The sequence below is a fragment of the Gadus macrocephalus genome, chromosome 19, assembly GCF_031168955.1.
Source record: "Gadus macrocephalus chromosome 19, ASM3116895v1".
Taxonomy (NCBI): Eukaryota; Metazoa; Chordata; class Actinopteri; order Gadiformes; family Gadidae; genus Gadus; species Gadus macrocephalus.
In genome coordinates, this window is record NC_082400.1 from 14,285,173 (window position 1) to 14,311,706 (window position 26,534).

At 44.2% G+C, this 26,534-nt stretch overlaps 1 protein-coding gene across 3 annotated transcripts in view; it reads right to left on the reverse strand.

Moving 5' to 3' along the window:
• LOC132447311 (actin nucleation-promoting factor WASL-like) overlaps positions 1 to 19,747 on the reverse strand; it is a 29,885-nt gene extending 10,138 nt beyond the window's left edge. The window contains exons 1-5 of one of the 3 annotated variants that reach the window (XM_060037915.1): positions 19,265 to 19,746; positions 8,714 to 8,848; positions 7,421 to 7,507; positions 5,324 to 5,420; positions 3,803 to 3,826 (exon numbers count right to left, since the gene is read on the reverse strand). In XM_060037915.1, the coding sequence (XP_059893898.1) occupies positions 3,803 to 3,826; positions 5,324 to 5,420; positions 7,421 to 7,507; positions 8,714 to 8,848; positions 19,265 to 19,369 (448 nt within the window). In that variant the 5' untranslated portion in view covers positions 19,370 to 19,746. Of the gene's footprint in view, positions 1 to 406; positions 1,121 to 1,175; positions 1,561 to 3,802; positions 3,827 to 5,323; positions 5,421 to 7,420; positions 7,508 to 8,713; positions 8,849 to 19,264 lie in introns of those variants that run through there. The other 2 variants (XM_060037916.1, XM_060037917.1) reach the window with 2 other exon arrangements.
• Between the last annotated feature and the right edge of the window lie 6,787 nt (positions 19,748 to 26,534).

Consider the following 26,534-nt stretch of genomic DNA (forward strand, 5'->3'; position numbering starts at 1 on the left):
AACACACAAGTCGTAAACCAAGGTGCACCAACACAATTTCTACAACATAAACGGAACTTCAATTAATGAATCAGACAACAGTACCCGCTGATGGTTTCAAGCTAGCCTGGCACTCTCCCCTTTTCTGGATCTACCAACAACCTCACCACACAAAGAACCTCCCCACCTCCACTCTCTACCCCGCGCATGCCACTGATCGTCGCAACCCACTCAATAAATGTCTCATCGTAAAATCCAGTTCAATAATTCCTCCAGACTCCCCTTTCTCTTTACTGGCCACGGTGCAAGAGCCGGGTGTTGGACTCTCTCACTCACAGAGCCATCGCACAGTGCCGACAGTCCTACAGGTCCGCCTCTACGACCCCAGGGGTGGCCATGCAGAAGGTAGGGTGTAGCGTCCACGTACCTCTGGCCACCATCCCTTTAAACCAATCTCTCGCGGGGCTCGCCGGCCGTCGACCCATCGCCGGCGAGACCGAGCGACTCCGGTGTTTCCTGGCGCCACATCCCGCCCCCCCCCCCTCTGTTGTCCCCCCCCCGCCGAAGGAAGTGGCCCTGTTGACCTCCAGCAGCATCCTCTTCCCCAACGCGCTGCTGCCACGGGGACCGTCGCCGTGGCAATAGGCGAGAGACTGGCAGAGCTCCTCTTGGGGGAGGACCAGGCAACGCAAGGTGGACAGGCAGCCCCCCGGCCCCAGGGCCTGCCCGGGTACCATCCCCGTCGGGGACGACCTCCCCCCACCCTTAGCCCTCTCGACTCCACCCTCGCACACCAGCTCGTCCGCCGGCGTGGAGAGGAAGGTGGTGCAGAACATCATGGTCGCTGATGGAGATCGGGCATCAGCCAAAAGGGATAAATACTCTAATCCGTCCGGAGTGAGAACGAGAGAAGGCGTCGATTCTGGCTCCTGTTCTCCTGATTTGAATGCAGGGTGAGGATGTTGGCTGCTGGTTCTAATGTAGGAGTAAGAACAGGAGTCCACATGCAAGATATCCTTTAGATTTGGTTGAGGTTGTGTCCAGTTTGATGTTGTAGACAGCTGGCCTGCAGAAGCAGATAAAAAAAAAAAAAAAAGCCCTATGGTACGACTCCAAACTTGTTATGCAAACACCGTCAGCTCTCGTTGCTTCAGAGATACGAGATCCAGGAGTGATTGGGCCAGGGTGTGCGAGACACAAGTCAGGAGACCGATCTCTGATGGGGCAACACACCCAAAGGCATCTTCTCACATGGTGACTCGGTGAGGTGTCTCGGTTATCCCTGACCTCGCGGGAAGTGTGACGATCCTGACCCCATCTAAAACAAGAAAGCGTTGCTGGGAGATGTCTCGGCCATCTCGGTACCGACTAGGTCTCCTGACCTCCGTTGGTTCCTTCCGTTGGCGTGTGGTTCTCCAGGTGACTTAATCTTCTTACTTCTGATTGATGAGCTGAATCTTCTCCCCTCGATCTCCTACTCTGTTCGGGTATCTCCGTTTGGTTGGGTGTATTTCAGCGGAGAGCTTGTCCAGATTAATGTGATTGGGTCCCAGCCCTTCGATTCCCCGCCCACAATATGTCACTCCCCCTTTTCTCCCTCTCTTCACACACATACACACATACAGAAAATAAATCTAATCCAAGCAAATTATTCTGTGGCTGGAGTTTACGTAACCATTTAAACCGGTCCGCGTGTAATCCCATGTTAATCTGTGAGGTTTCTACATCATCAAGTATCTATCTCTCCTTTATATGGATATGGGAGAGCGAGATCGAGAATAGATGAGATTAGGGGAAGAGAATACGAAAGGGACAAAAGAGAACACTGACAACACAATCATAGTTCGGGCTAACAGGAAAGGGTAAACTCCCCTTTTCAGCACAAATTCGAACAAATACAAAAGGAGGGTGGGGGGGCGCGCGTTAATACCACGGTTACGACTACTGTGAGATACTCAACGCTGTCGTTGAGTATTGATATTGTGAGCGATGATGCATATGAACCGAGTCACACACACCGTATCCAAGAGGTTTAACCCTCTTTGAACACGGATATCGAACGAAGCCTTTCCCAGACGGAGATGCGCGTAAAGCTCACCGCCGGTGTCCCATCGTCGTGACGTAGGAGTATGTACTTAAGTAAGTCACAAAACGAACGCCGAGAGGAAGGTTTATAACTAGAGGGCAGAGACTGGCAAACAGATAGGACTTGCTGCAGTTTTTGACTTATAATAATGACATATTTTAGTAAGGGTTTCCCCATGTCGATGTTCATACAAGAGATATAAACAGTTAAAAAGAAAAAGACCAAAAAACACGAGTTTGGGTCGACTGCCCCTTTAAGAGAAGCCGAGGATCCTGCATGAGAGGATTTGTGCACAGAGAAATCGGAGGTGGGAAAGCAAGTTTGCTGAAGGCAGAACCACAGTGTGTGGTAAGGGGAATACCGGAATGCAAATGCCAACCCTTATTCAACCCAAACAAAGTTTCATGCCATGATAAAAAAAAAATAGTCGGGCCACGGTGATATAACTCAACAATGAATTACCCTCTGCGACCAACCAGCAAGATACCAAATACACTGACGCATTGTAACGACAGAGTTGTTTGGCGCCATTTGAAAACACGCCAAGAGACTATTTGAATGCAGTCTAGCAGTAGGTAGATGTTGTTTAATGAGTGCTGAGAGATATATATATCTATCTATATAGTAATGGCATTACTATTCATAGTCGGTTAAGTATTTTTATCATTCTCTATACTTACCATTTCGCCTTCACACCTCTTTAGCTCTGCTTTTCTTAATTCCCGACCATCTTTAATAAGGCTACTTTACATAACACCTCTTTCATGCAGAGAAAAGTATGAGCTTATTAAAACCACCATGTGTGACAATTATATCATCAACTCCAATAATCCCCAATTATAGCCACCCATATATGGGAGAGAGACAGAGAGAGAGACAGAGACTGAGACAGAGACATAGACAGAGAGAGAGGTTCAGGAAGACACTGAAAGCTTGGGGTAGGTTAAGTAAAACCGGTTACCGTTAAACTCACTATACCACACTTAAATGCTTAATCCACACAAGCCAGCAAACAGGATTATGAGCATTTGGCAGACATACAGGCAGTTGACACCAGGGACATGCTACCTGATGCGATCATGTGACACTGTCTGAAATCGCAACATTCTACGGATTTTGAAAAGGTACGATGTTGAGATTATAGGTGGATGCCTGATGACTGTTAAACAAGGATTGCCTAATTGAAAAAATGACTGACTTTGACCTTGAACAGCCTATTGAAATATTGAATCGATGTTCAATCTACTCCATCAACACTGCCATTAATTTAAATTAAGTTTAACAGGTGATTAAAAAAAAAGTAACACAAAAGGAGATTCACGCTGGTCCAACATGTCACATTGCTGATTGCGTTGCCTGAAAAGAAACTTGTGCGATTGAGAAGCTTAACTTTCCTTTAACACTTCTCATATCGGTGAGCAGAAATTGTAATAATAATGATTCATTCCAATCATTGGCCCGAATTCAAATCTAACTATGCATAGTATTGAATCTATTTAATCATCAATCATTCAAATCATTAACCCAAGATAAAAATATATGTAAAGATAAGGCGTAGAATAAACATTTCGTGAAAGAAACTGCTTATTTCACTTATCCCCCAATCTTGTACCATTAAATGCATACGAACGCCCTGCGGCCCCAGAAAAACCACCGTAGACTCTGAGTACGAGAACTTTGCAGTGAGCCAGTGAAGGAACCCCAGGGAGTGAAGGTGATAGATTTTGAACAACGTACCATTTGGAGGGTCGCGTCTTTTCTCTGTGAACACAGGACAAAATAGTTTTATTGCATCACCGGCGTGGTTACAGGAGAGGAGTGGCGGTGTTAATGGAGAGGAGGTGAGCGGGGGGGGGGGGTATTAGCTTGAAGCTTTAGTATTACATGAGCATCACAGGAGGACATTTGGTTATGCTGAAGGAGGAAGTAGATTGGTTCATCATTGATGCGTTGTCGGTTCGTGAAAAGACACGCATCGAGACGGTTTGCGTGAAGAGGCGAGCAAGCAGAGGGAGGATTAATGAGAGTACACGGAAACTGACGAGCGTCGGTAAAAGGTTTCTACCCACAGTCAGACGAGAGGTCCGGCCGCCGACTAATTTCTAACCCAGTAAGTAACAATTCATGTCGACGATGCAGGGCACATAGTAAGCAAAAAGGTTGGTCGATCTGAGAGGGCAGACAGTCAGACAGAGTAAATAACCGGGGTTTGTCCTCTACGGCAGACGGGGGGGGGGGCGACACAAGCACACACATCGTTTTAGTGTAGCTGTGCGCCGTACCCCCGGTGGCCGAGCAGATGTGTAGGAGGAGGGACAACGATGCGATCAGCCGTTGAGGAAGTGAGTAACAGAAGTGGAAGAGTAGGCAGCAACGTTTTGAATCAGGCACGAAGAACTGAGATTTGTGGAGACACCTTTTTTTGCACAACGTGCACTTTGATATCACATGGAGCCTAGAGAGCTGACCGCACACACACACAGTACTATATTAAAATAAAGATCTATCGATCAGAATCGACTACAGATGTATCCAGGCAGTATTAAGCTGTTTGGCCTTAGAAAAATGCTACACAATTCAACTTTAACTTAATCAAAATATTAAATGGTCCAAGATTATTCAGAGATATTAAACTAGAACCAATAGAGGGCTTCCCGTTTTCAACTTCAGGGTTTGGCGTAATGACAAGTATGAACCGCAAATAAGAAAGATTAGATTCAGAAATGTGATTAGGCAGGAATGTTTTTGGAGACGTTAGATTAGTAAACCGAGGCAGATTGTGGAAGGTTTAAGGTTGGCTGGAAAAGGTTGTTGTTGTTGGCATAAGCAATGGAGCCGGGCAATAAATAATGTTATTAATAACAACTGTGGATTCAAAATGATTATCACTGATATACAGGGACATAGCTTGTGTGTAACGCTGTCACTTACAATTTAATAGTTTGATCAAGTAAAAAATAAAAAAAAAAGACTCATATCACAGCTACTAATTATCAGTAATTATTGTAAATGAGTGTAGTGCCTCATTTACATTGAATGAGTCAGGTTAAAACCAATGACATATTTCTTAATCTCATAATATAAACTAAAACATAAAGTGTGAGTTTTGGGCGTTATTTGATGTGTGTCTGAGCATAGTCTAAGGTTAAGACGTTATTTGATGTGTGTCTGAGTACAGTGTGAGGTTTAGACTCGTGATCAGGCGAAGGGCAAGCGTTGGCTAGCGGACGTGAAGGATAAAATGTTCTCAGCACTCACCAGACTTCCTCTGTCTCCTCCCCACCAGGTCGGTCACCCCGGCCCGGAACCGCTTGGCCTCCTCTTCGCTGGCAAAGTTCAGGCCCACCTGACAGGTCTAGGGAGACACACAAACACACACACGAATCACCTTGGGTCTCTGATTCCAAGGGCTGCTTTGCACGACGGTATTCAAACAAGGTTATAGCTTTGATTTGTTTGTCACACACTTTTCTGTCTCTTTGGAAAAAAAAAATCTAAATGCAGTTGCCACAAACACACACTTTATTATTTTTGTAATTATTATATTTTATTTCCCCTACAGACAGTAAGTAGTGCGTTATCAACCGCCCTCATGAAATAAATGTCTAAATGTAGAGAGGACATCATGTACTTGACTGTACTGAATGACCACTACTGTAATGACTGAGCACTGCAGTACACACACACACACACACACACACACACACACACACACACACACACACACACACACGTTTCAAATATAAAGTCTTCTTGGTTCTCCTTTCTCTCCTAAACAAGCAGCCTTACCAAGAGGCCATTGGAACAGTCAGGAGCAAAAAAAGATTTAAAATTAAAAAAAGAAATGTACACCACGGCCTCACTACACTTAAACACATCATTGATGTGAAGCACAAAATTACAACTGTAAAGTACAGGGCTGGAGTCACTGAAATAAATCTTGGACGATGCAAATTCAACCAACTCTACGACGAGCAGTCGATTGATCGGCGCAAGTCATCTCTAGATAAACCTAACCGGACTCAGGGCAATCGGCTCCACCTGCTAGCCCAAAGATCACGTAACTGCCGGTTTAGAGGAAGTCAGTGGGTTTCAGATCCACTCTTAGTCCCGGTCTGACTCGGAGTCTGGTTACTTTAAAGCTTCAATGTAAAGCAGGTCGCATCCCAGACCAGCCATGTCGCGCTGCCTAGTCCTAAAAAAAAAAAAAGTTTGGTTCCTGTTGGTTGTCAGTTGAGGTCATGGGTAGGTAGGGAATTTTTTATTTTATTTTTTTTCAGCGGCAGCGAATGATAGGTAGGTTGTTTTCATTTAAAAACGAGAAAATTCGCTCATCCTTGTACAGAATGAAGAGGTGCTGTACCAAAACGTAATTATAGTTTGCATAAAAAGTTTTCATTTTTTTTTTTATAAAGCTCATAAAATAATTTGGGTCGCACATAAATCGACAGGGTCGGTCGGAAACCGGAACCAAACCAAAAAAAATGTAGACCCTAGGACAGCGTCACGTAGCGGAAAGACAAATTAATACGATGGGGCTGCGATCTGTGCCAAGGTGGCAATTCTGGTATGATCATCCTCAAAGCCTATTGAGTGTTAAACACGAAGGTTGACGGAGAATCGCAGACGACATGAAAACCAATAACCAATGACAACGTGGTCGAACAAGTGCATATCGACCCTTCAATCGACCACAACATGACAGCCCTAATATAGCATGACCTTATTAATATAAAAAACGACATCAATACTGTGAAACACTAAATCAATACTGTAAAGCATGACCTCATTAATGAAAAACACTACATCATTACTGTGAAACAATCATTACTGAAGGTCAATCTGAACTAAACATGAGAAATTTCCCAACGAGCGAGTGGGCATGTTGTTCCCATCGTGTGACTGGTAAGAAACCAGGACCATGGAGTTGAGCTGCTTCGTATTTTTCTTTTCACTGTATTTTGCGCCCCAACTTCTTTCTACTTCCTACTCTTTTGTTGATATTGAGGATACATCTACATAAAAGGCAGTATATTGACATCACCACAAAAAGAGTCAGCTTTAGGGTGTTGGTATCCTCAGCTGCCATCTTTGATGAGTTGTGACCAAAACACTGCTACTACAGCTGCATACCTTTTGCGTCACGTCCTGCTTCATACACGCTCTACCCAGGCGCCACCCCGCACCGAACGTACACAGAGTATCTCCGATACGTGTGAACATGTCTGATGCGGCTTATCTCCTGCTGTGTGTCATGTGTGAAAGGGCGACCCCATATCATCCGAGTTAATCCGGAGATTGTGTGTGAATGGCCTGTAGGAGAGTTAGAGACAAACGAGGAAACACGCCACTTACGTCCCCGGGAAACGTGATAAAGTAGGACTTAGATGTGTTGATGTTGAAATTGTTGTACAGCTCCTGTTCGAAGGTCATCTTGGCCTCCTGTGGACGGAAGAATGACACGATGAATGGCCAATCGACCGACAAAACGTGCTCTCCCCTAATAACAAAAATTTGTTCATTCACGTTTTATTTAGAACGTTCATATGGTTGTCGAACAAGAATTTATATTGCGAAATTTAAGAATTACATTGGCATCTGAGATTTTATTCTTTGACCCATGAACTGGTCCTGCCTAGCTCAACTGGTACAGGGTGGAATTGTCACTGCCATTGGTAGAGCATCCCTATGCTAGTGTAGTGGCTAACCAGGAATAGTACTTTAGCACCATCACTGCTGGACACATGTTATACGACAGTATGCCAAAGGGGTACTTTGGCATACTGCAAGGATGCAAAAGTACCCTTTCCTGTTTGTTTTTTTAAATAACACAAAAAAGACACCCTGAGCAAGTTTCAATTCTGAAAGCTAGACAATAGAAAAACAAGAACAAGGAAATATGGTTGAAACGTAAAACAAGGAGAAATTAAACCAAGGGGAAAGGAGAATCCGTGAAAAAGAAAGTGCATCCAGAAACACCAAAATGTCAGTTTCAGGAAGAATACTTCTTAGACGTACACTAGTAGAAAAAGTTAGAGAACCACTGTCTTATGGCTGGTTCAGACTACAAGATTCTCAGATATTCCTCCACGATTTAACATGTCACACTATGCGATCACAGAGCCAGGAAATCGGGCCTTGTCTCGTCAGAAGACTGGCCACACTACAAGATTCAAGGGTGCGATGCTCTAGAATCTTTAGGCTCTGTCCACACTAACCCGAGTAAATATAAAAACGCACATTCGCAATGAAAACGATCTCCGTCCATACTATCGTTTTCGGAATGTTTTGCATCCACGTTCCATACTGAAATGATTTTGATAAACGGTTGTTGTCATGGTTTCGTGACAAAGATCCCATTTGTCCACCTAGATGTGTGACGGATAGAATAGCAACGTTTACTACAGTCCACTGGGTAGGCTGGTAGACTGATCTATCCGGCACACATCTAGGTGGACACGACCACTTGTGATGTCATAAGGGGCCGATTTTCAAAACGGCTTGTAAGGCTAATCACACTCACACCTGGTGGCATGTCATGGGACCTTTAAAGCATCCACCAATAGTCATAAACATTCGGTTCGTCCCAAACCGCTGAAGGTGACGGTGGTCTCAGCCACCTGGAGGTTCACCGGGAGAAGGACCCACCTTGAGGTCAAAGACCCTGATGAAGTAGGACCTCATGGGGTTGTCCTTCACCAGACAGGCCACCCCACAACTCCTCTTGGTCCAGCTGGAGCCCCGTTCCGCGGTGTAGACCTGGACCACCGCAGAGGCCAGCGCCTGGAGAAACATTAAACACATGGAGGTTCAAAGGTCAACGTCTACAGTACCATCAATGAAAGAGCAGGCTGGTACACCGCTGGTTAGTGACGATGGACTCCCGGCCTGGATTTGAACCCAACGTCTGCACTCGCACCTGGAGGCGTCCTTGGGCAAGAAGCCCCAAATCACACCTGCTCATTCATGACTAAGCGCCTTTATTACATTATGCAATGGCCACTTAAGGACAGTAAACATTAGGGGTGGGAAAAATATTAAATTTTTCGATGCATCGCGATTCTCTCTAGAACGATTCCGTCTCTTAATAATCTGAAGTTTTTATCTTTTATTTTTTTATTCGTTCGCCTGCTACAACATTCTGTTCGTCAGAGGGATATTTTTTTAATTATTTAATTTATCTTCAGTGTATATTGGCCAATCTGATTTGTCTTGACACGATTGCGATTCAGTTTACACATAGCATCCCCTCAAACTCACAGCCAGACACAAGAACTCCTAATTCAAGAGCAGCTTTTTCTTTAATGACATAGAAAAGAAAGATTAGAAAGAAAAGAAAACTGAAACCTATTTTTTTTTACATACTTCCGTATTGTGTTGTAATGAAAGCTGCATTGATTATTGCATTGTTCATAGAAAGTCATATTTGTGACTAAGCTTTTTCTCTAATAAAATATTAGATAAGTTAATTCATCTGTTGATGTCTTTAGTGATCATCACAAAAGTAGGAAGTGATTAGCAAACCCTGAGTAGCAAACTCAGAGGTATGCATATTTTTTTGAAAATCACGCATGGAAATGTACATAAAAAAATTTGTTGCATCGATAATTGTTTTAGAATAGAATCGTGGACCTCATAATCGGAATCGAATCGTGAGGTGCCAGGAAATTCCCACCCCTAGTAAACATGAGTATCTGAAAAAATTGTACTTGATATTTTTGGATTTATTCTCTAATATACTTCATAGGATATAAATAAACCAATGGTCTTAAAGTTGTTACCATAGCATTTAGCAGTGGTTGGGGTTGCAATGGGTCGCATTAGCAATCAAACATGCAGCCAATGTGGATGCGTTCTTGTGAGGCATAATAATAACAACCTGGCTGTAGGAAACACTGGTTGTGCTTCCAATATGCAAACACCATTGGTAGCTTTGTTTGAGCCACATACAACGGCTAGCTGTTTTAGACACGGTGGAGTTGACAACACAATTACATTTCAATGAAACAAATATTTGCGGTTACGAAATATTCATGGGTGCCGCCAAATGCACGTTAAAACTAGAACAAATGTGTTGACAACTGCAGCTGAACCTGATGAGGCACTTGTTTAAAGTACAAAGGGTGTTCCGTCCTCATCACAGCACAGGTGAGTCACATGTCTGAGAAAATACCTGCTTGAGCAAGTGACCACAGTCAGTCAGCTGGTGAAAAATAACTCTGACCGACTGTTGAGATCAATGAAAGGCAAGCCCGGGACATTGAACCAATCGTGATCGTTTAATCTGGCGGCATGTGGCTCAGAAGGGAGAGCTGGTTGGCTGGTAACCGGAAGGTTGCTAGTTTGATTCCGGGCTCCTCCTAGTGTCGAGTGAGTGTCGAGGTGTCCCTGAGCAAGACGCCTCACCGTGAATGCTCTCGACGAGCGGCCTGTCGCCTTGCATGATGGACACCGCAGTCGGTGTGTGAACGCGTGTGTGCAATGAATGGTTGAATGTTAGCCAATGTTGTAAAAGCGCTTTGAGTGGTCACTGGTTAGGAAAGCGTGATATAAATACAGTCCATTTATCATATGCAAGCCGCCCTCGCCGACTTCTTGCCTCTTGTGCCAGCACCAAGACACCCCGTTACCCTTCAGTGATTCAGCCGATGCTTCCCTGAGAGCCGCATACAGTGGACTCAGATACGGGTCATTTAAGGAGCACGTTCGGGTTCGGCATCATGCCAGGTAGCCACTCCAATCTCCTGCCCTACTAATCAAGGTATAATTAATACTACTTTACAGAACACATTGACTCATCGTGTCTAGACCACGAGTTGTAGAAACGCACAGGATTCCCGTTGCTCCAGATAATGGTCGACCTCGCCCACCCCCAGTCCATCTGTCTCTGGCCACAGGCGGTTGTGAATCATTGATGAGGCAACATGTCATTTCAGGGATACTAACAAGCGAGGAGAGCAAGAGGTCTGTGCACCAGCCTGTACGTCGGTACATCAGTTACAACCCTTTTGTCTGCAGCCGTGTCCAATGCAGAAGTGGTACTCCTTCTCAGGGACAGCGTTCAGTCAATGCGCTATCAGCTGACAAAATCCACACATGCCATGTTACTATGGTCGCACATGCCAAGAATGAAGCTTCAGTCCTGGCACGGACCTGAATATAATCGTCAATGAGGTCGCCTGCATTCAGAGGTGTTCAGAGTGGTGATTGCCCGAGTGTGCTGAAGTGAGAGAAACATCACCCCCTATGACATTGCAAAACGGTGGCTGATGGTGAAGAAAATGAGACCTGTCCGTCCTTAATGTCTAAATGTAAAGAGTTCACACCACCAAAAAGCTGAAAAATGTGGTAGAGGCAAGGCCGTCCAAATTAGTCACAAGGAAATAAAAAAGGGAGAAGACACTATGACGCGCATAGTTAAAATATTCCAGATCCACTTCTTAGAATGCATTCCAATTCCATGATCAATTATTATTTCACTTCATAAACACATAAAGATACAAACTGGTACCAGTGACCCGAATCTTAAATTGCCGTGCGCGAGTGCGGTCAACAGAGAGTAGTAGCCTCGGTGAACAAGCCCACCATGTAAAGTGAGAGCACAGTGAGCAACAAGAGTATAACAAATGGAGTACAGGAAACTAACGTATTTGGCTCCCACAGGGTCTAACTGGAAGGGGAACTGGTGCGATGGGGTCTACTATGTCACTGGGGGAAATAGTCAAGAAATAAAAAAACATAGAAGATGAGTTGGACTTTTTGCCTGGGCTATTTGTGGTTCAATAGCATTGACATTTAGATGGCACATCTCAGCTTAGTAGAACAACCCTATAGCTTTAAAAATATCCACATCTAAATGGATCGACCCCCACTTTGTTGACTCTCTCCCTTTGAGTCACACTTTTAGCAAACCCCTCACGTAATCTATGGGCCTACCAAGCGGATGAGTGGGACACCATTGAGTCCTGCTCCGACAGTCACTTAGTTGACTGACGGGAGGAAGGAAGGCCAGGAATGTCATGACAATGACATCATCTCTTCGGGGGTGTAGCCTGTAGACTGCACCATTCATTACATTTGTGTTCGTTGGCATGACTAGAGCCTTTCTGCAATATATCAGTTTGGAGCATGAATGCTTCACTCAACCAAAATATAAGTTGGAGAAAGCAGAAGTAATTATTAATATTAAGTCATTTGATTATGGTGACCAATGAATGGAAAAGTCGAATAAACTCAGTATGAATGCATGATATACTTGCCTAGAGTAATGTCCCGAGCAAAGAAAAAAATGTAAAACAAATTTGCCCTTCCCGACTGGCCTATGGAGTACAATAACACACATTTTTAGCATACCTCTATTGTACAATAACACTAGTGCGCCAATATATCAGTGCATTCCACATTGTAATAATAATAATAAATGAAATTTATATAGCGCTTGTAAGGACACCACATCATGTGTGAAGCCAATTTTGCTGCTCTTGATGTGAGCATCTCAAAAATCAGCATCCCTATGACAGACACTTTCATGCCTTTCATCACCCTACTCTTAACCAGTCAACCGTCAACTGAAAATAATTTTCCTAGCATTAACCGATGACTCAGCGTTCTCCATGAAACCTCAAGGCACCACACCTTATGGGAGGTGGAGAGGAGCTAGGTTAGCCAAACAGCTATGATGTGTGAAGAATGTCTTTGGAATCTACTAGTGCTGCAGTGTATGCTGATGAGTAGTGGGAGCAGTTTGGGCGTCGCTTTCTCCCCCCTCACGGATGAGTGAATCATCGTTCTGTGAAGCACACTCCGTTTTACAAGTGCAATACAAAGTATTTCGATTTTTAGATATTGCTACGGTTTCAATCACGATCTCTGAAATACAGTCTCAAAGAGGAACACAACTAAACATGCTAAATAATTCCTAGGAACATTTCAAAATGTTTAGAAAAGGTCATTTAAATCACCGTAAACTAGCTATGAATGCTCAACCATCTTTCACTTGCATCTCGAATGACTTTCTGGAGAATGGGTGCCTTGAAAGGAGCCTCTAAATTAAATGTATTATTATTATCATTGATGGCAGGGAACCTTCTTACAACCTCCTCTTTGATACGGTCCAACACGGTTCACAGGCAAAAGTACAGTGATGAGAGGCCAAAAGATCTGAGTCGCGCTGGTTTATAAGACCATCATACTGAGAGTCTTGCTTCCAACGCCTTTTACCTCTCAATTAGTAACTCGTTAACCCCAGATGAAAGGCAGAGTGAGCGCACAACACTACTAGTCACAAGGCTGCAGAGACTGGGAAGTATTCGGCCCGCATCCGTACCCCAAGGGGGTTTGCTCTTTTGATTGGCCAGATGCTTTTAGGACATCATGCTGGGATTCTCTAGGGGACACTTCTGTGGCTAACAACATAGACTGGAGGGCCAGTCTATGTTTATAAGGCCTAAAAAAAAAAAAATTTGGTTCCTGTTGGTTGTCAGTTGAGGTCATGGGTAGGTAGGGAATTTATTTTATTTTTTTATTTTATTTTTTCCAGCGGCAGCGAATGATAGGTAGGTTGTTTTCATTTAAAAACGAGAAAATTCGCTCATCCTTGTACAGAATGAAGCGGTGCTGTACCAAAACGTAATTATAGAGGTGCTGTACCAAAACGTAATTACATAATTTTTTTTTATTTTTTTTTATAAAACTCATAAAATAATTTGGGTCGCACATAAATTGACAGGGTCGGTCGGAACCAAACAAAATTTTTTTTTAGGCCTAAGTAGCTATGAAAAGAAAAGGCCTGGAATATGTCAAGTCTAATAGAATGACACCAAGATTTGTAATCTAAATGACATTAAATAAAGTTTTAGAATATAGACAAAAAAAAATCCTTAGCCAATTTGGTAGACACTGTATGAATCACAAAATGGTGAGACTTGAGCAGATTCATGTTGCCCCATAACCATTCAAGTCGGCCCGGCTACATTTCTTGCGATGATGATGCGGCTCTTAAGAGCTGTGCGTTTCCCCTTTAAGAGACGGCTCCCTGTTTCTGCTGCCTGGGGCCGCCCCATCTACACTCCGAGCTCTGATTGCTCCCGACAGGACCAAAGGCCGCGGGGTGAAGAGCGCCTGCTTATGAGGTCATCAAAGCCCGACACGCGGCGCGCCGGCCCCGACCCGACTAGTCCTAGCGATCCGGGCCTCGTTACGACCACTCCCTCTTGATGAATCTCTGTCCATACACCTTAATCCCTGTCCGTGGACATCGCTGATCCCTCATACAATAACCCACTTGTTTTTCCCCCCCCAGAAAATGTACATCCCAAAACCTCTTAATACCCAGTCCAGCTCGACAAAGACAATACCCCTCGCAGACAACGTTGCCTGTTCAATTATTAAACTAACCAACTCCACAGTGTGTTCCGCCCAAAATAAACGACTCCTGGTTTCCCCTTTATATTTGCCAAAAAGGCAACCTTGAGCATGAGTATATGAGCATTATGTACTGTAAACAGAAGGTGAGGAGAGAAAAAAAAGGCAAGAGAAGGATAGAAAAAAGCTCAGGAGTGATTACGTCAGTGACTTGGCAAGATCCTCAACAACAGAAGCAATCTGTTCCCCTCCCACAGCTCCATGGGGGGATTACATCTTTGACGAATCAGGCTGGTTATATTTAAGGGCCGAACTTGGGAGAATAATGAGGGGCAGGATAGTGTTAATGGGTAACGCATCAACCTTGATCCCAAATGTTTAACGCTTGATGCCTCTACTAACCTGCTCCCTAATGGCTTCTAAATCTAAATGTTCCTGAAAGTCACTTTGGAAAAAAAGCAGCTGCTAAACGGCTAAATTGTAGGCCACAGTAGAAATGGGAGAAAAGAACAACAGCCGGGCAAGCAAGAAAAAGAAAAAAGGGTATCTGGAAGGTGAAAAGAAGAGTCATGTTCCACCACTCCAGCAGAATTCACCCAAGGAGTTCGGCCAGGGAACTTCCTGTATGAGGGGACTGCTGATCAGGCAGTAGACACACACACACACACACACACACACACACACACACACACACACACACACACACACACACACACACACACACACACACACACACACACACACACACACACACACACGCTTCCAAATTGTGCCCAGTCAGTGAGCGTTTGCTGATGGCAAAAACAGCACAAGGAATAGCAATGAGAATCCCTCCATCGCCTGCTCCCTTTTGGCTACAAAATCACATAAAAACAAAACCCCAATGTCTCTGTGAAGTTGAATCCATTAGCTACAGAACCTAGACTTCTACTCTAGGTTAGAGGGCACGCCTATGCCCATGTCATGAGTATTTAACATTTATCTGATGTGTTGATTTTTATACCCAATCATGACTGGTCTGATTCCTAAAGTCCAAAAGCTGCATTTATGTGTTGAGGAAAATGAATACTTTGAAAATCAACTATTAAAATACTCAAGGTTTAGACATCAGATTTTTGTCGAGAGAGAAAAATGGTGTATTGCAACGACAATGTAATTCAAAGCAGCCTGACTTGGCGTCCAAGCAGGTGTCCGCTGTGGGGATGCCACGCTAGGCTATAATCACCAGCAGAATTGACTATCAACACGATCATTAGCAGGCTGCCCTGTGGGCAATAGACGGGCATCGATCCTGTGACAACAACAAAGACAGACAACAACTCACAAAACCCTATGGGTATCTTTAGGTAAGCAGGAGCCCTTAAGGTAAAGCTAGGAAAATATTACAGTGCATCCACATGAAGGACAAGGGAACGTTTTCCTAGGTTGCATCGGTGCCAGCTCAAATATAAATAAGAAAATAAAATCTATTGTGGTGACATTTCAAAAGGGGTGTGACACCACCCCTTTTGACATTAGTTGACGTTTTTTTTTTATCCCATTTACATTCCCGGTTCAATGGTGCAAACACGTGTTTTATTTGAATAAGGCTTTAAAAGGTGAAATCTATAGTACCACAAGTAAGTGCCGACTGGAGGAACTCAAAGGCTTTCGCATCCACTTTTGGTGGATCTGAAAGCGCTTTACATTCAGGGCAGAGCTTCAGCGTGAAGCGGGGTCGCACACCAGACTAGTGCCAGACCACATAGTAGAAGATAGTACCTAGCATTGTGGGCATCTTATCAAAGCTATCCTGTTGTATGCAGGGAATGGGTTAACCTGGCAATTGAAAATGCTTAGCACTTGTTTCTATGAATATCTTCACCGTACCGACAGCGATATATTGTTTCTCTTTCTTCTGACAAATGTATTTATTGTAAGTCTCTTTGGATAAACTAGAGTAGTACTAGGGTAGAGCGAACGCATTGGAAGGTTCTAGTTTAGGTCTTGTTCTTTGTTTAAAATACAATAAATACATTGCACTTTCTATTTTACTCATTTCTTTGCATACGTTTTCTTTTACTTTTCTATTATTTTATTTTATTGTATGACAATGTTTATATGTGAAGCACTTTGAGTCTGCCTTGTGTATGAAAAGTGCTACATAAATAAAGTTGCATTGCCTGGCCTTGCCTTGCCTTTAATAAGGTGCCTGGTGATAAAACAGGCCTATCATCAACTGTATTGCAATAATAACCCTTCTAAAGTAAATACGCAGCACCAACCAAACACAGTTGGTGAAGTGCATCCTGCAAATGTACACCGTTGACTCTCACAAATGGTCCCGTCTCCTAACTCTCACACACATGCACACAAACACACACATGCATTCATGCGTGCAGTTACACAGTCAAGTCAAGGATTGTCAGGAATTTTTCTGGCTATAGCCGGCCTGGGTCACATGGTGTACGACTTGTCAGCCGAGTACCTGAGTGATAACGTCACCAGGAAGTGTAACACAGACACACCTTCCTGCCTTTGGGGCCACAGTGGAAGTCTATGCAATGGCCTTGCAGCATAGCTAGTTAAGACGCTTACATTGACGTTAAACAATTAGGTTAAGTCATGTATTCATTACATGCTGCAGCACAACCCCAGACGTTATGATTAAGTCAAGACACTTGATTCATTTGACTGTGTTGTCTGCTTCTTTTTCTTCTTGATCCCATCCTGCTAAACTAGCACATGGAAGTAACAGGGTAAGGGGTTTGATTCCTACTTTGGCCACCCATGCCAAGAACGCACACACTCACGGCATTGCAGGACAAATCCGAGAAAAGCATTCACAAAATGGCATCTATTTAACTTCAGCCTCCATGTCAACGGAAATGTCAGTACAGCACACCACGTTTTTCCTTACTAAACCTCTCGCCAGTCAGCTGCTAGGACACACCACAGTGGCTGGGTTTTATTCACCCACGAAGCAGGAGAAAGATTATAGAAAGTCAAAGATTATGGACTTTGCATTTCCCTCCATGACTTCATGTGATTGAAAAAAGTGAGGCCGATGTGGTCCATGAGGAAGGGGCTATCGCACATCCTTGATGCATATCTGCTTTTCAGAGTCCACCATCATGATGACTAAGAGGAAGTGGGACCTGAAGCAGTAAAAGGGAAAGCCTTGCACTGTGCATCATTGTATGAACGCAGGTAGAAACAAATGAGTCATCACCCTCCCGGTACCTCGTAACAAGTGATATGTGTATCGCGCTCATACCGAACGTGATACCATTTATAGAATTTGTGACCGATTTATTCCCAACCAAAACAGAAGCACTCCACACTGTCGGCCATTACCATTAAAATGTTGAGATTGATTTTGTCAGCAGCATAACAGAACTTGATAAAGTGTTTACTAGTATACTATAGAAACGTTTATCCAAAGCATGTACAGAATACAGTTAGACGTCTTGCTGAGGGATTCCTCCACTTTACACTGCGAACACGGAGGAACTAATCGAACAAGGAGACTACCGTACTAGACACTACCCAATGTACTATAGCCCACCTTCAGAAGCTGGAGGGGGAAGAGGGGCAGCGAGCAAGAGGACTGATGCATCTTTTTAATAAAGATGGCAAGCCATCTTTTTAATAAAGATGGCTGCTCCACGTTAGAGTATTTGTATGAATTGCGACACACGGCTAACTTTGGAATCAAATGCAAACATGAAACCAAGAGAAAACATAAACCTTGGCAGCTTGATAGCTCAACTAGCTAGGTGCGCTTAACACGTAGCCATAGCGCCATGCAGCAACACAGGTTTGATTCCCACCTGTGGACCTATGCTACAGCCTCCACTTCTACCAGGATTCCGGTCTCTCTTCATTGTCCAGTCCATAAAAAAGGCACAAAATTAGCCCTAGAATCATTAAACTCATTGGCTAATGCCAGTCATAATGACAACATTATGAATTGAAGTCTTCATGTCTGTAGGGATAGTAATAGTTTGATTGATCAGCATGGTATGCATCAGCAAAAGCTGTTTTGCAACTGCAGCGTTTACAGACGACTAGTTAGAACGATTCCCCCAAGAGGCATGTCGTTATGCACAAAATAAAACCTCAACAAGCAATTCTAAACACCTTACAGAGTGTCAGCTATATTATCCAAGGCATGGTGTTCAATCGTGACAGAGAAGCTGGTCCTGGTGGAGTTCCGGGATTCCTAGTTGACATGGAATGTCCAAAACACAAGACATTCTGCATGTACACACAATCCGCCAATGGTTGGTCCTATGTTGTTTTCAACATGCAAACATGCAAAAATAAAGCTACATTGTTTATGGGGTTTAGGTCTTTAATCCTAAATCTCAAGTGTCAAAACCATCAGATTGGTGAGAGCCCAGAACAGGGAATTCCTGACTTGTTTCAGGTATGTCCAGCTTCCCAGACATACAAACATGTCCCATGCATTCCTTGCCGCCACACATAGTCAATGTCCGAGCCGGGATTCGAACCCAGTTTCTCGCTCTTCCTGAGTAACCCTGACCCAGTGCTATTAAATGATCAGACTTCATATACCTCAAAAATACACCCCAGGACGAATCAAAGCTTCACCTCACGTACGGCGACTACCGCACCTGGGGACTGGGGAGCCCCACTCTACTGGGCCGGACAACAGGGGGACAGGAGCCTCTACTGGGCCGGAGCACCAGGGGACTGGAGACTCTACTGGACTGGAGCACCCAGGACTGGGCCGGAGCAGGCGGCGATGTGGTGCATAAAGACCCGGGGACGGGAGCCTCTACCGGGCCAGAATTGGTGGCGGTGCGGTGCGGTCCATTTGGGATCACTTACCATGCATTTCCTGCCGAGGTGGTTGAAGAGACATTCGTTCTCCTGTGGTGTCAGGAGAATGGACCCCGCGCTGGGCTGCCGCCGTTGCGACGGGTGTCCGCTCATGGTGGATGGGGTGATTAATGCAAGTTTTCAATCCGACGTGGAAGTCAATAGACCAAACCCCCAGATAAAAGATAAATAAACAAGCCTCCTGTTCCGGTCATTCGGGCCTTCCGACAGGACTCCTCGCACTGACGGGACTCGGGTCGGGTTCGTGGTTTCCCCCCCCCCCGCCGCGGTTCTGCAGGATCCTCGGTGTCGAAATGAACGTGCGGTTAGGTGAAAGCAGTACTATGTCCCGTTTGTCTCTGAAATGCTGGGGAAAACTGCGGTGTCAGTCTCCTGAAGACGGAAAACAGGTAACTTTTCCTTGGAAGTCCGGCCGCCTCAGAGCCGAGCTACTTCCATTCAACATGGCAGTGCATGGATGATACCACTGTGTCTGGAAAGGATAGGGGGGGGTCGGTCCTCGGTGGTGTCCTAGATTATCAGAAATCCTGTTTCCTGAGACCCTTTGAACAAATAAAAGCATTTAATTATCTAATGAGATATTCTGAAAATTAATGTATAACCATTTGTGGTGGAAAATAATGATGTGGGTTATGTCGAGTTTTTTTTACACATACCCCAAGTATGGGTTGGATGGTACGTTCTTAAACGGCCCGTAGTTTTGTCCATGACTGGAATGTGTGTGTGTGTGTGTGTGTGTGTGTGTGTGTGTGTGTGTGTGTGTGTGTGTGTGTGTGTGTGTGTGTGTGTGTGTGTGTGTGTGTGTGTGTGTGCGTGCGTGCGTGCGTGCGTGCATGCGTGCGCGCGTGCGTGTTTGTGTACGCGCACAGAGTGGAAAGATAAGGGGGGGGGGGGGGGGGGTATAACAGAGTTTTTTTTGTCGTGGGAGAAAATTATGTTAAGTGTCTTGCAGCTGGAAGCTTCTCAAGACGCTTTAAGGCGATGTCACCAGTAGCCCCTAAAAGTCAAATCTATCCCTACTTATAACTTTCAGTGGCATTATTTACATGGCGTTTTCATTTCATGTAGGGTTGTCCATCAGGTTGGTTCCTTGGCAGCCCACATCTAGGAGATGATGTAAGGTTAATTTTGGGTCGGGCAGTGAACTATAAATACTCTAAACAAATGAAACAGTTCTCCCTCTCTGCTCCACTTATGACATTTCACCTCAGGCCAACAAGATTGCAAATACACCTGCAATTAGCGTAAGCCTATGTCGCAGAATGTCTTAACTTGGTAGTTTAGCGCACACCATTGTGTGTACAAGTACGTGTAACATATTTTCATTGGAAATTACAATCTAAGACCATTTGAATGCAGCCTGTGATCCAAATAGGCTCTGGTTTCAGAGTTCAAGCTTCCCCAACCTGAGAAAGTCAGACATTACATCATAGCAACAAAAACATTGCAGCATAGTGGTCACATTAATTATTTATTCATTTTAGGCTTTTATCCAGGGAACGCAGAGACAGATGATGAAGGATTAGACTGTGAATACAGAGACGGATCATTAAGGAGCAGGTTGGGGGTTAGACGGTGAATACATAGACAGATGATGAAGGGTTTTAAAGTGAATACAGAGAGACAGATCATTGAGGAGCAGGTGGGGGTTGACAGTGAGAGACAGATCATTGAGGAGCAGGTGGGGGTTGACAGTGAGAGACAGATCATTGAGGAGCAGGTGGGGGTTGACAGTGAATACAGAGACAGATCATTAAGGAGCAGGTGGGGTTTGACAGTGAATACAGAGACAGATCATTAAGGACCAGGTGGGGTTTGACAGTGAATACAGGGACAGATCATTAAGGAGCAGGTGGGGTTTGACAGTGAATACAGAGACAGATCATTAAGGACCAGGTGGGGTTTGACAGTGAATACAGGGACAGATCATTGAGGAGCAGGTGGGGTTTGACAGTGAATACAGAGACAGATCATTGAGGAGCAGGTGGGGTTTGACAGTGAAAACAGAGAAGGATCATTAAGGAGCAGGTAGGTTGGCAGTGAGAGACAGATCATTTAAGGAGCAGGTGGGGTTTGACAGTGAGGGACAGAGACTGGATTAATACATTAATAACTCATATTCTGTGTTTGTAGTTTGTAGTTTGTAGTCTTTTGAAGGTTCAGGGCCTCATGGACAACAACAACAGCTTAAAAAAATCGTTATAGACCTATAGAATCACCATATCACCTACCCTTATCATGATTCATTTGAATGTTATTCTAATGTGTACAGAACAGACCCGCAGACATTCTTCTCCAGAAAAGCCTTAAGGGGAAATTCTCAACCGGTCAGACCTGAACGAGACGCTCAGATCGCTCAAAGTTGGTCCCTTCGCATTGAATTGAAGCTGTGACGTTGGAGAGAAATATGTTTGTTCGCCACTAGGTGGCGGCATTGTACCATTTAGTTCTATATCGGCCATTAATGGTCGATATAATGTTCAATAAATATCAAATTGAAGTATATAGGCCAACAGAACAGCAGCCTACATATTTTAAAAGTATAAGTAAAACTGTAGCCTACAGAGGTGAGACGAAAAAATATACAGGGATGATTATTATTTAGTTATTTAGTCATTCCAGTGAACTTTAACAATTCTAAACAAATATTATTTCACTGCCCCAGTTCATGCATTTAGCCCAAAGACAATCATAACGCAAATATACATAAACATTGTGTTGTTTAGTATGGACGTATAGGCCACATTTTTTGTCCTGGTAAGATGTAATGTAAGAACGCACTACATTTTAACACATAAAATTTGAGTCGCCCTACAAATTGAACTCGAATATATGGTAAGGTTTAGATGACAGAAAACAATAAATCCTCATACTGACAATAAGTTGCAGTCATTCACAGTAAAGGGAAAAAAAAAACTTCCTGGCAGGCCACCACTTGGTGGCAGCAGAGAGCTTCGTTAGGACACCGTGTTCTGCTGAAGCAAGACTCCTCCGCATCAACAACTCTGTACCGCACTCTTCGGACTTCAATTCTCGGACAGGGCGGGAACACAATGTTCCTCTGCTCCTTCCTCTGGCTTCCTCTATTTTGTACTTCTGGTCACGTTTGAGTGGACTTCTTGACACTTGCAATGACTTGGAGTAACCTCAACGGTTCCATTCAAAACAAAACAAAAAACACGCAATATATTTGTAAGCAGGAACAGCATGCACCCCTTAAATACTGGTAAATGATTAACTTTCATTGGTTGGCCGGTTCGCACTTTGTAAGGCACCCTGAATGGACTTTGTGTTTGAAGGGTGCCATATAAATAAACCTGCATTTCCATTGCCTCAATTTATTTATGCTGCTTATGCAACGTGTTGTTGATTATTTAATCCACTGACAATCGTCCTTAATGTTTCAATGTCCCATTTTCAAGGTGCATCACGAGATGTCCCAGCTGACAGTGAATCAAATCGGGATCGGGATTACATTTACATACATTTGTATTTTCAATAGAACAGACTACAAGGCGCCACCATCAGCTCCCACTTTGAATATCAGAACCATGGCTCTGGTGTTGTCCCGATGAGGCAGTCTGGTGCCCGTTTTAGATCCATGCAAATCGCTAACGTCCTTATCAACCCGAACAGACTATCATACAGAAACAGGCATGTAGGCCTACAAGGTGAGACGTCATCTCACGTCGGTGCGCAGGTATAGCGTCTGACTGCCTAAATATGTTCCTTTGTGCGTGATACTGTTTGACACACTCGGCGATGTTGTTAGGTAAAAGTGTTACTTTTAGTAGTCCCATTTGTAGTAATCGATGGATGTTCCTTAGCTGGTTCTTTAACCTCTTTAAAAAGTCCACCTCCACTACCCTAAAGGAGTGTTTGTTCCTTCGAAACCACGGACAAACTGGAAACAATTTGGTTGAATACATCAGGGTGAGCTTGGGTTACTCTGATCCAGCAGGGAGAGGTTTTCGGGAAACTAAGTAGAGTTTGGTTTCTAAAGTGTAAAGAATCCCCTACAGGGATCCCCTTACATCACCTTCTGTCATGTGTGTGTGTGTGTGTGTGTGTGTGTGTGTGTGTGTGTGTGTGTGTGTGTGTGTGTGTGTGTGTGTGTGTGTGTGTGCGCGTGTGTGTCGAGGGAGGGGGCTTGACAGTGTAGAATGCATGGGGGGTCGATTGAGGTTAATTACATTAAATGAGGATCTCCGCCGACCGTACAGACATTACAACAATCCACAAGTTATTGTGAATAAACGTGATATGACCGGTTTTGCAAGCGCTGAAGCCCCACGCCCAACCACTGAATCGCTGTTTGGATTTGCTTCAAATATTCGGCCACGTCATCGTGGTGTTATGACTGAGAGCTTCTTGCTCTCCATGCTCAATAAATCATAGGTTGCTCAAATGTGTCACATTCCTGAAACTTAATCGCTCTCATCTGAAGAGGATGATGATCAATTTGCAAACAAATACATTTGCCTCTAGGTATACGTCTGTATGTGTATGCACATTCCAAGCTCAACGGCTAGAGCAAGGGTCGGTGGTTCAACTCCCACTTGGGTTAATGTATGAACCAAGTGCTTGGCAAATTGGTTCTATGAACATTCTTACTTTATTGTTTATCTTTCTTCAGACAAATATACGTATCATAAGTCTCTTTGGGTAAAAGCGTCTGCTAAATGCCCTAAATGTATACATAAATGTTAATGCATGATTTGTAAACACACTTGTAAACACTCCGTTGTCGTCTCAGCCACGTGAAGCATTGCCACTCTCCAGATGACTATTTTTGCTGCCCTGGCCGTGCAGACTGCCTCTCCTTTGCCTAGGTGTGGTACTGGGAAGGTAACCCCACACCACAGACCTCCGAAAAGGCCCGCCGACAGACACAGCCTTCTGGCCGGACAAAAGGGGGTTTGTCAAAGAAGTCCTCGGGGCCGGCGGCCTCTCTCTGTAGGCCGGGTTTGACGGCCTGACAATGACTTTAGTGACAGACGGAGCGAACCAAAGGGACTGTGTGGCTTGCCTCGTCTCCTCCTGTCTGAGTCCACCTGTCCCGGTTTCGGTGATGGCTCAGTGCATTGTTGACCATCCGTGGGGAAGGGAATAGACGGTTTGCGCAATGCATTTGATATGCCTGGTCTTTGTGTGTTGAGTTTATCGCAACGATCGGTTCTCTGCCTACCTATACAACCACACACGTTCGGCCGTCGACCTCCCCCTTCCCCCCACAGTGTCTATATGTTTGCCTTTAGTTTCTCCTGTATTCACTTCGTTTCATTCCCTCTTATCTGCCACATCCTGAGTCCTTGTCAGTGCAACTCCTGTGTTTGAGACTGAACCTGTACTTGTTGCAGGTTCAATAATGGCTCTCAAATGGTGTGATGCCTACGTTTTATTGGCCTATTCTGGAATGTTAGCCTGCGTCCGGTGACTGACAATTTTCTGTTTGTCAAGATTGCTGAATGTTTTGTAAAAATGTTATATTTTATAGTTTTTCCATTAACTTAACAATACATTTTATATCAACGTTTCTAGACGTGTATATCAACGTGTGTTTTATCTGTTTGTTTGGTGTTCAGAGGGGGGGGGGGGGGTTACAGTTCTCGTATACATGCATGTATGTGCTTGTTTACGGTCTATGGCCTATTACCATTTTCTGTGACATATTGTTTTCCGTATTTTATACATGAACATGTTAGATGAGGGCAATATCCTGAACCACCCCTGAAATGATTGCTTCTTGGCTGCTGTAACGGGATGCTGTGACCATAACCCTAACCCTACCTCTAACACATTATCACACATTGTAAAGAGCCCCTTTTGTGTCCACAAGGCGACCCTAATAATCACCTTATTAGAAAGATCTACTCGCCAAATTCCTATCGCATTCTTTGGAATTTGCATTCCAAACAAAACATTTCTTTCCAATGCGTTTCGATGGCGCATTTCATGTTGCTTCATGATCACTTCCTGTAGGGCTAGAGCCCCATCATTGATGATCATGTATGCCCTGGAGGCCGTCTTTGATATAAAAGAGACCCTAGCCCTCTAGCTCGCTGCGAAGTGTACTTGACCGCTAGGTAACCCACTAACTGTATCACTTCCTTCAGGGCTTCGGCCCCTAAAGTGATATGTTTAGTATACCTCAATGCCCTTATGGGGCTCACTAGGGGAACATCGGGCCCCCGCCTACAATTTCCGACCATGGGGATCCTGCATGTTCCCCCCAGGTGCCACGGTAACGAGGCCTAGGGGAACACCCATACCCCCACACACCCACACAGACACACACGCACACACGCACATGCACACGCACACACACACACACACACACACACACACACACACACACACACACAGATGAATTTGACAGAGTGCTGCTCTCCATTAGCAACCTATCAATAACATTGGATGGAGATTAAAACGTTTTTTACGACCTAGTTTTGCTAGGCAGTCATGCACATTTTTCAGTGTTAATACAGTGTTCATTTTCTAGGAAGCCTACTTTGAGAACGTAGCCTAATTTAAGGCTTGTAGACACTTCTGTCTCGTCACACACTCACATAGGAAGTGGTAAGCAACTTGATTACTTTCTGTTCCTCATCACCGCTTCCTCTTCTTATCAAAGGAACAAAGAACCTCAATCATTTCGGTTGTACAGAATAATGTGTTCATATACTCTAACATGTTCAAGCATGCATGCATGTCACAGAAAATGTGAAAATGTAATTATGTCCATCCGTCGTAAACAAGTGCCTACGCATTGGAAGAAAAAATAGAGATACTTTTTCTGCTGAGGACAACAACAATGCAGACATCTTTTTTTGTTTTCCCAAACAAAGTCATGTTGCGTGGATGTCGACCAATAGAAAATAATGGGCCAATAAATCATAAACAGATTATAATTTTAGAGTCATTATCGTGAAACGACTACGGTTTGTGCCGTGGACCAACGGAGCTATCCAACATTTTGGCATTAGACAGGGTTGACAGGCAAGAACTTGTTTGTTCTGCTCCTATTGGCGTCTCATGAGTTGAATATTGAATGGGAGGAGGAAGTTTGAAGTTTGAAACCACAATGGAAAGGGTTTGGCAGAGATAACCTCCTGGATTACGTGTGCATCGGAAAGTCTGTGGGTGGGGTTAGGGGACCAATTTAAGGTGTTACCTTTATTATGAGAAACAACATGCCCACGGACACACCCACACACACACACACCCACACCCACACCCACACCCACACACACACACA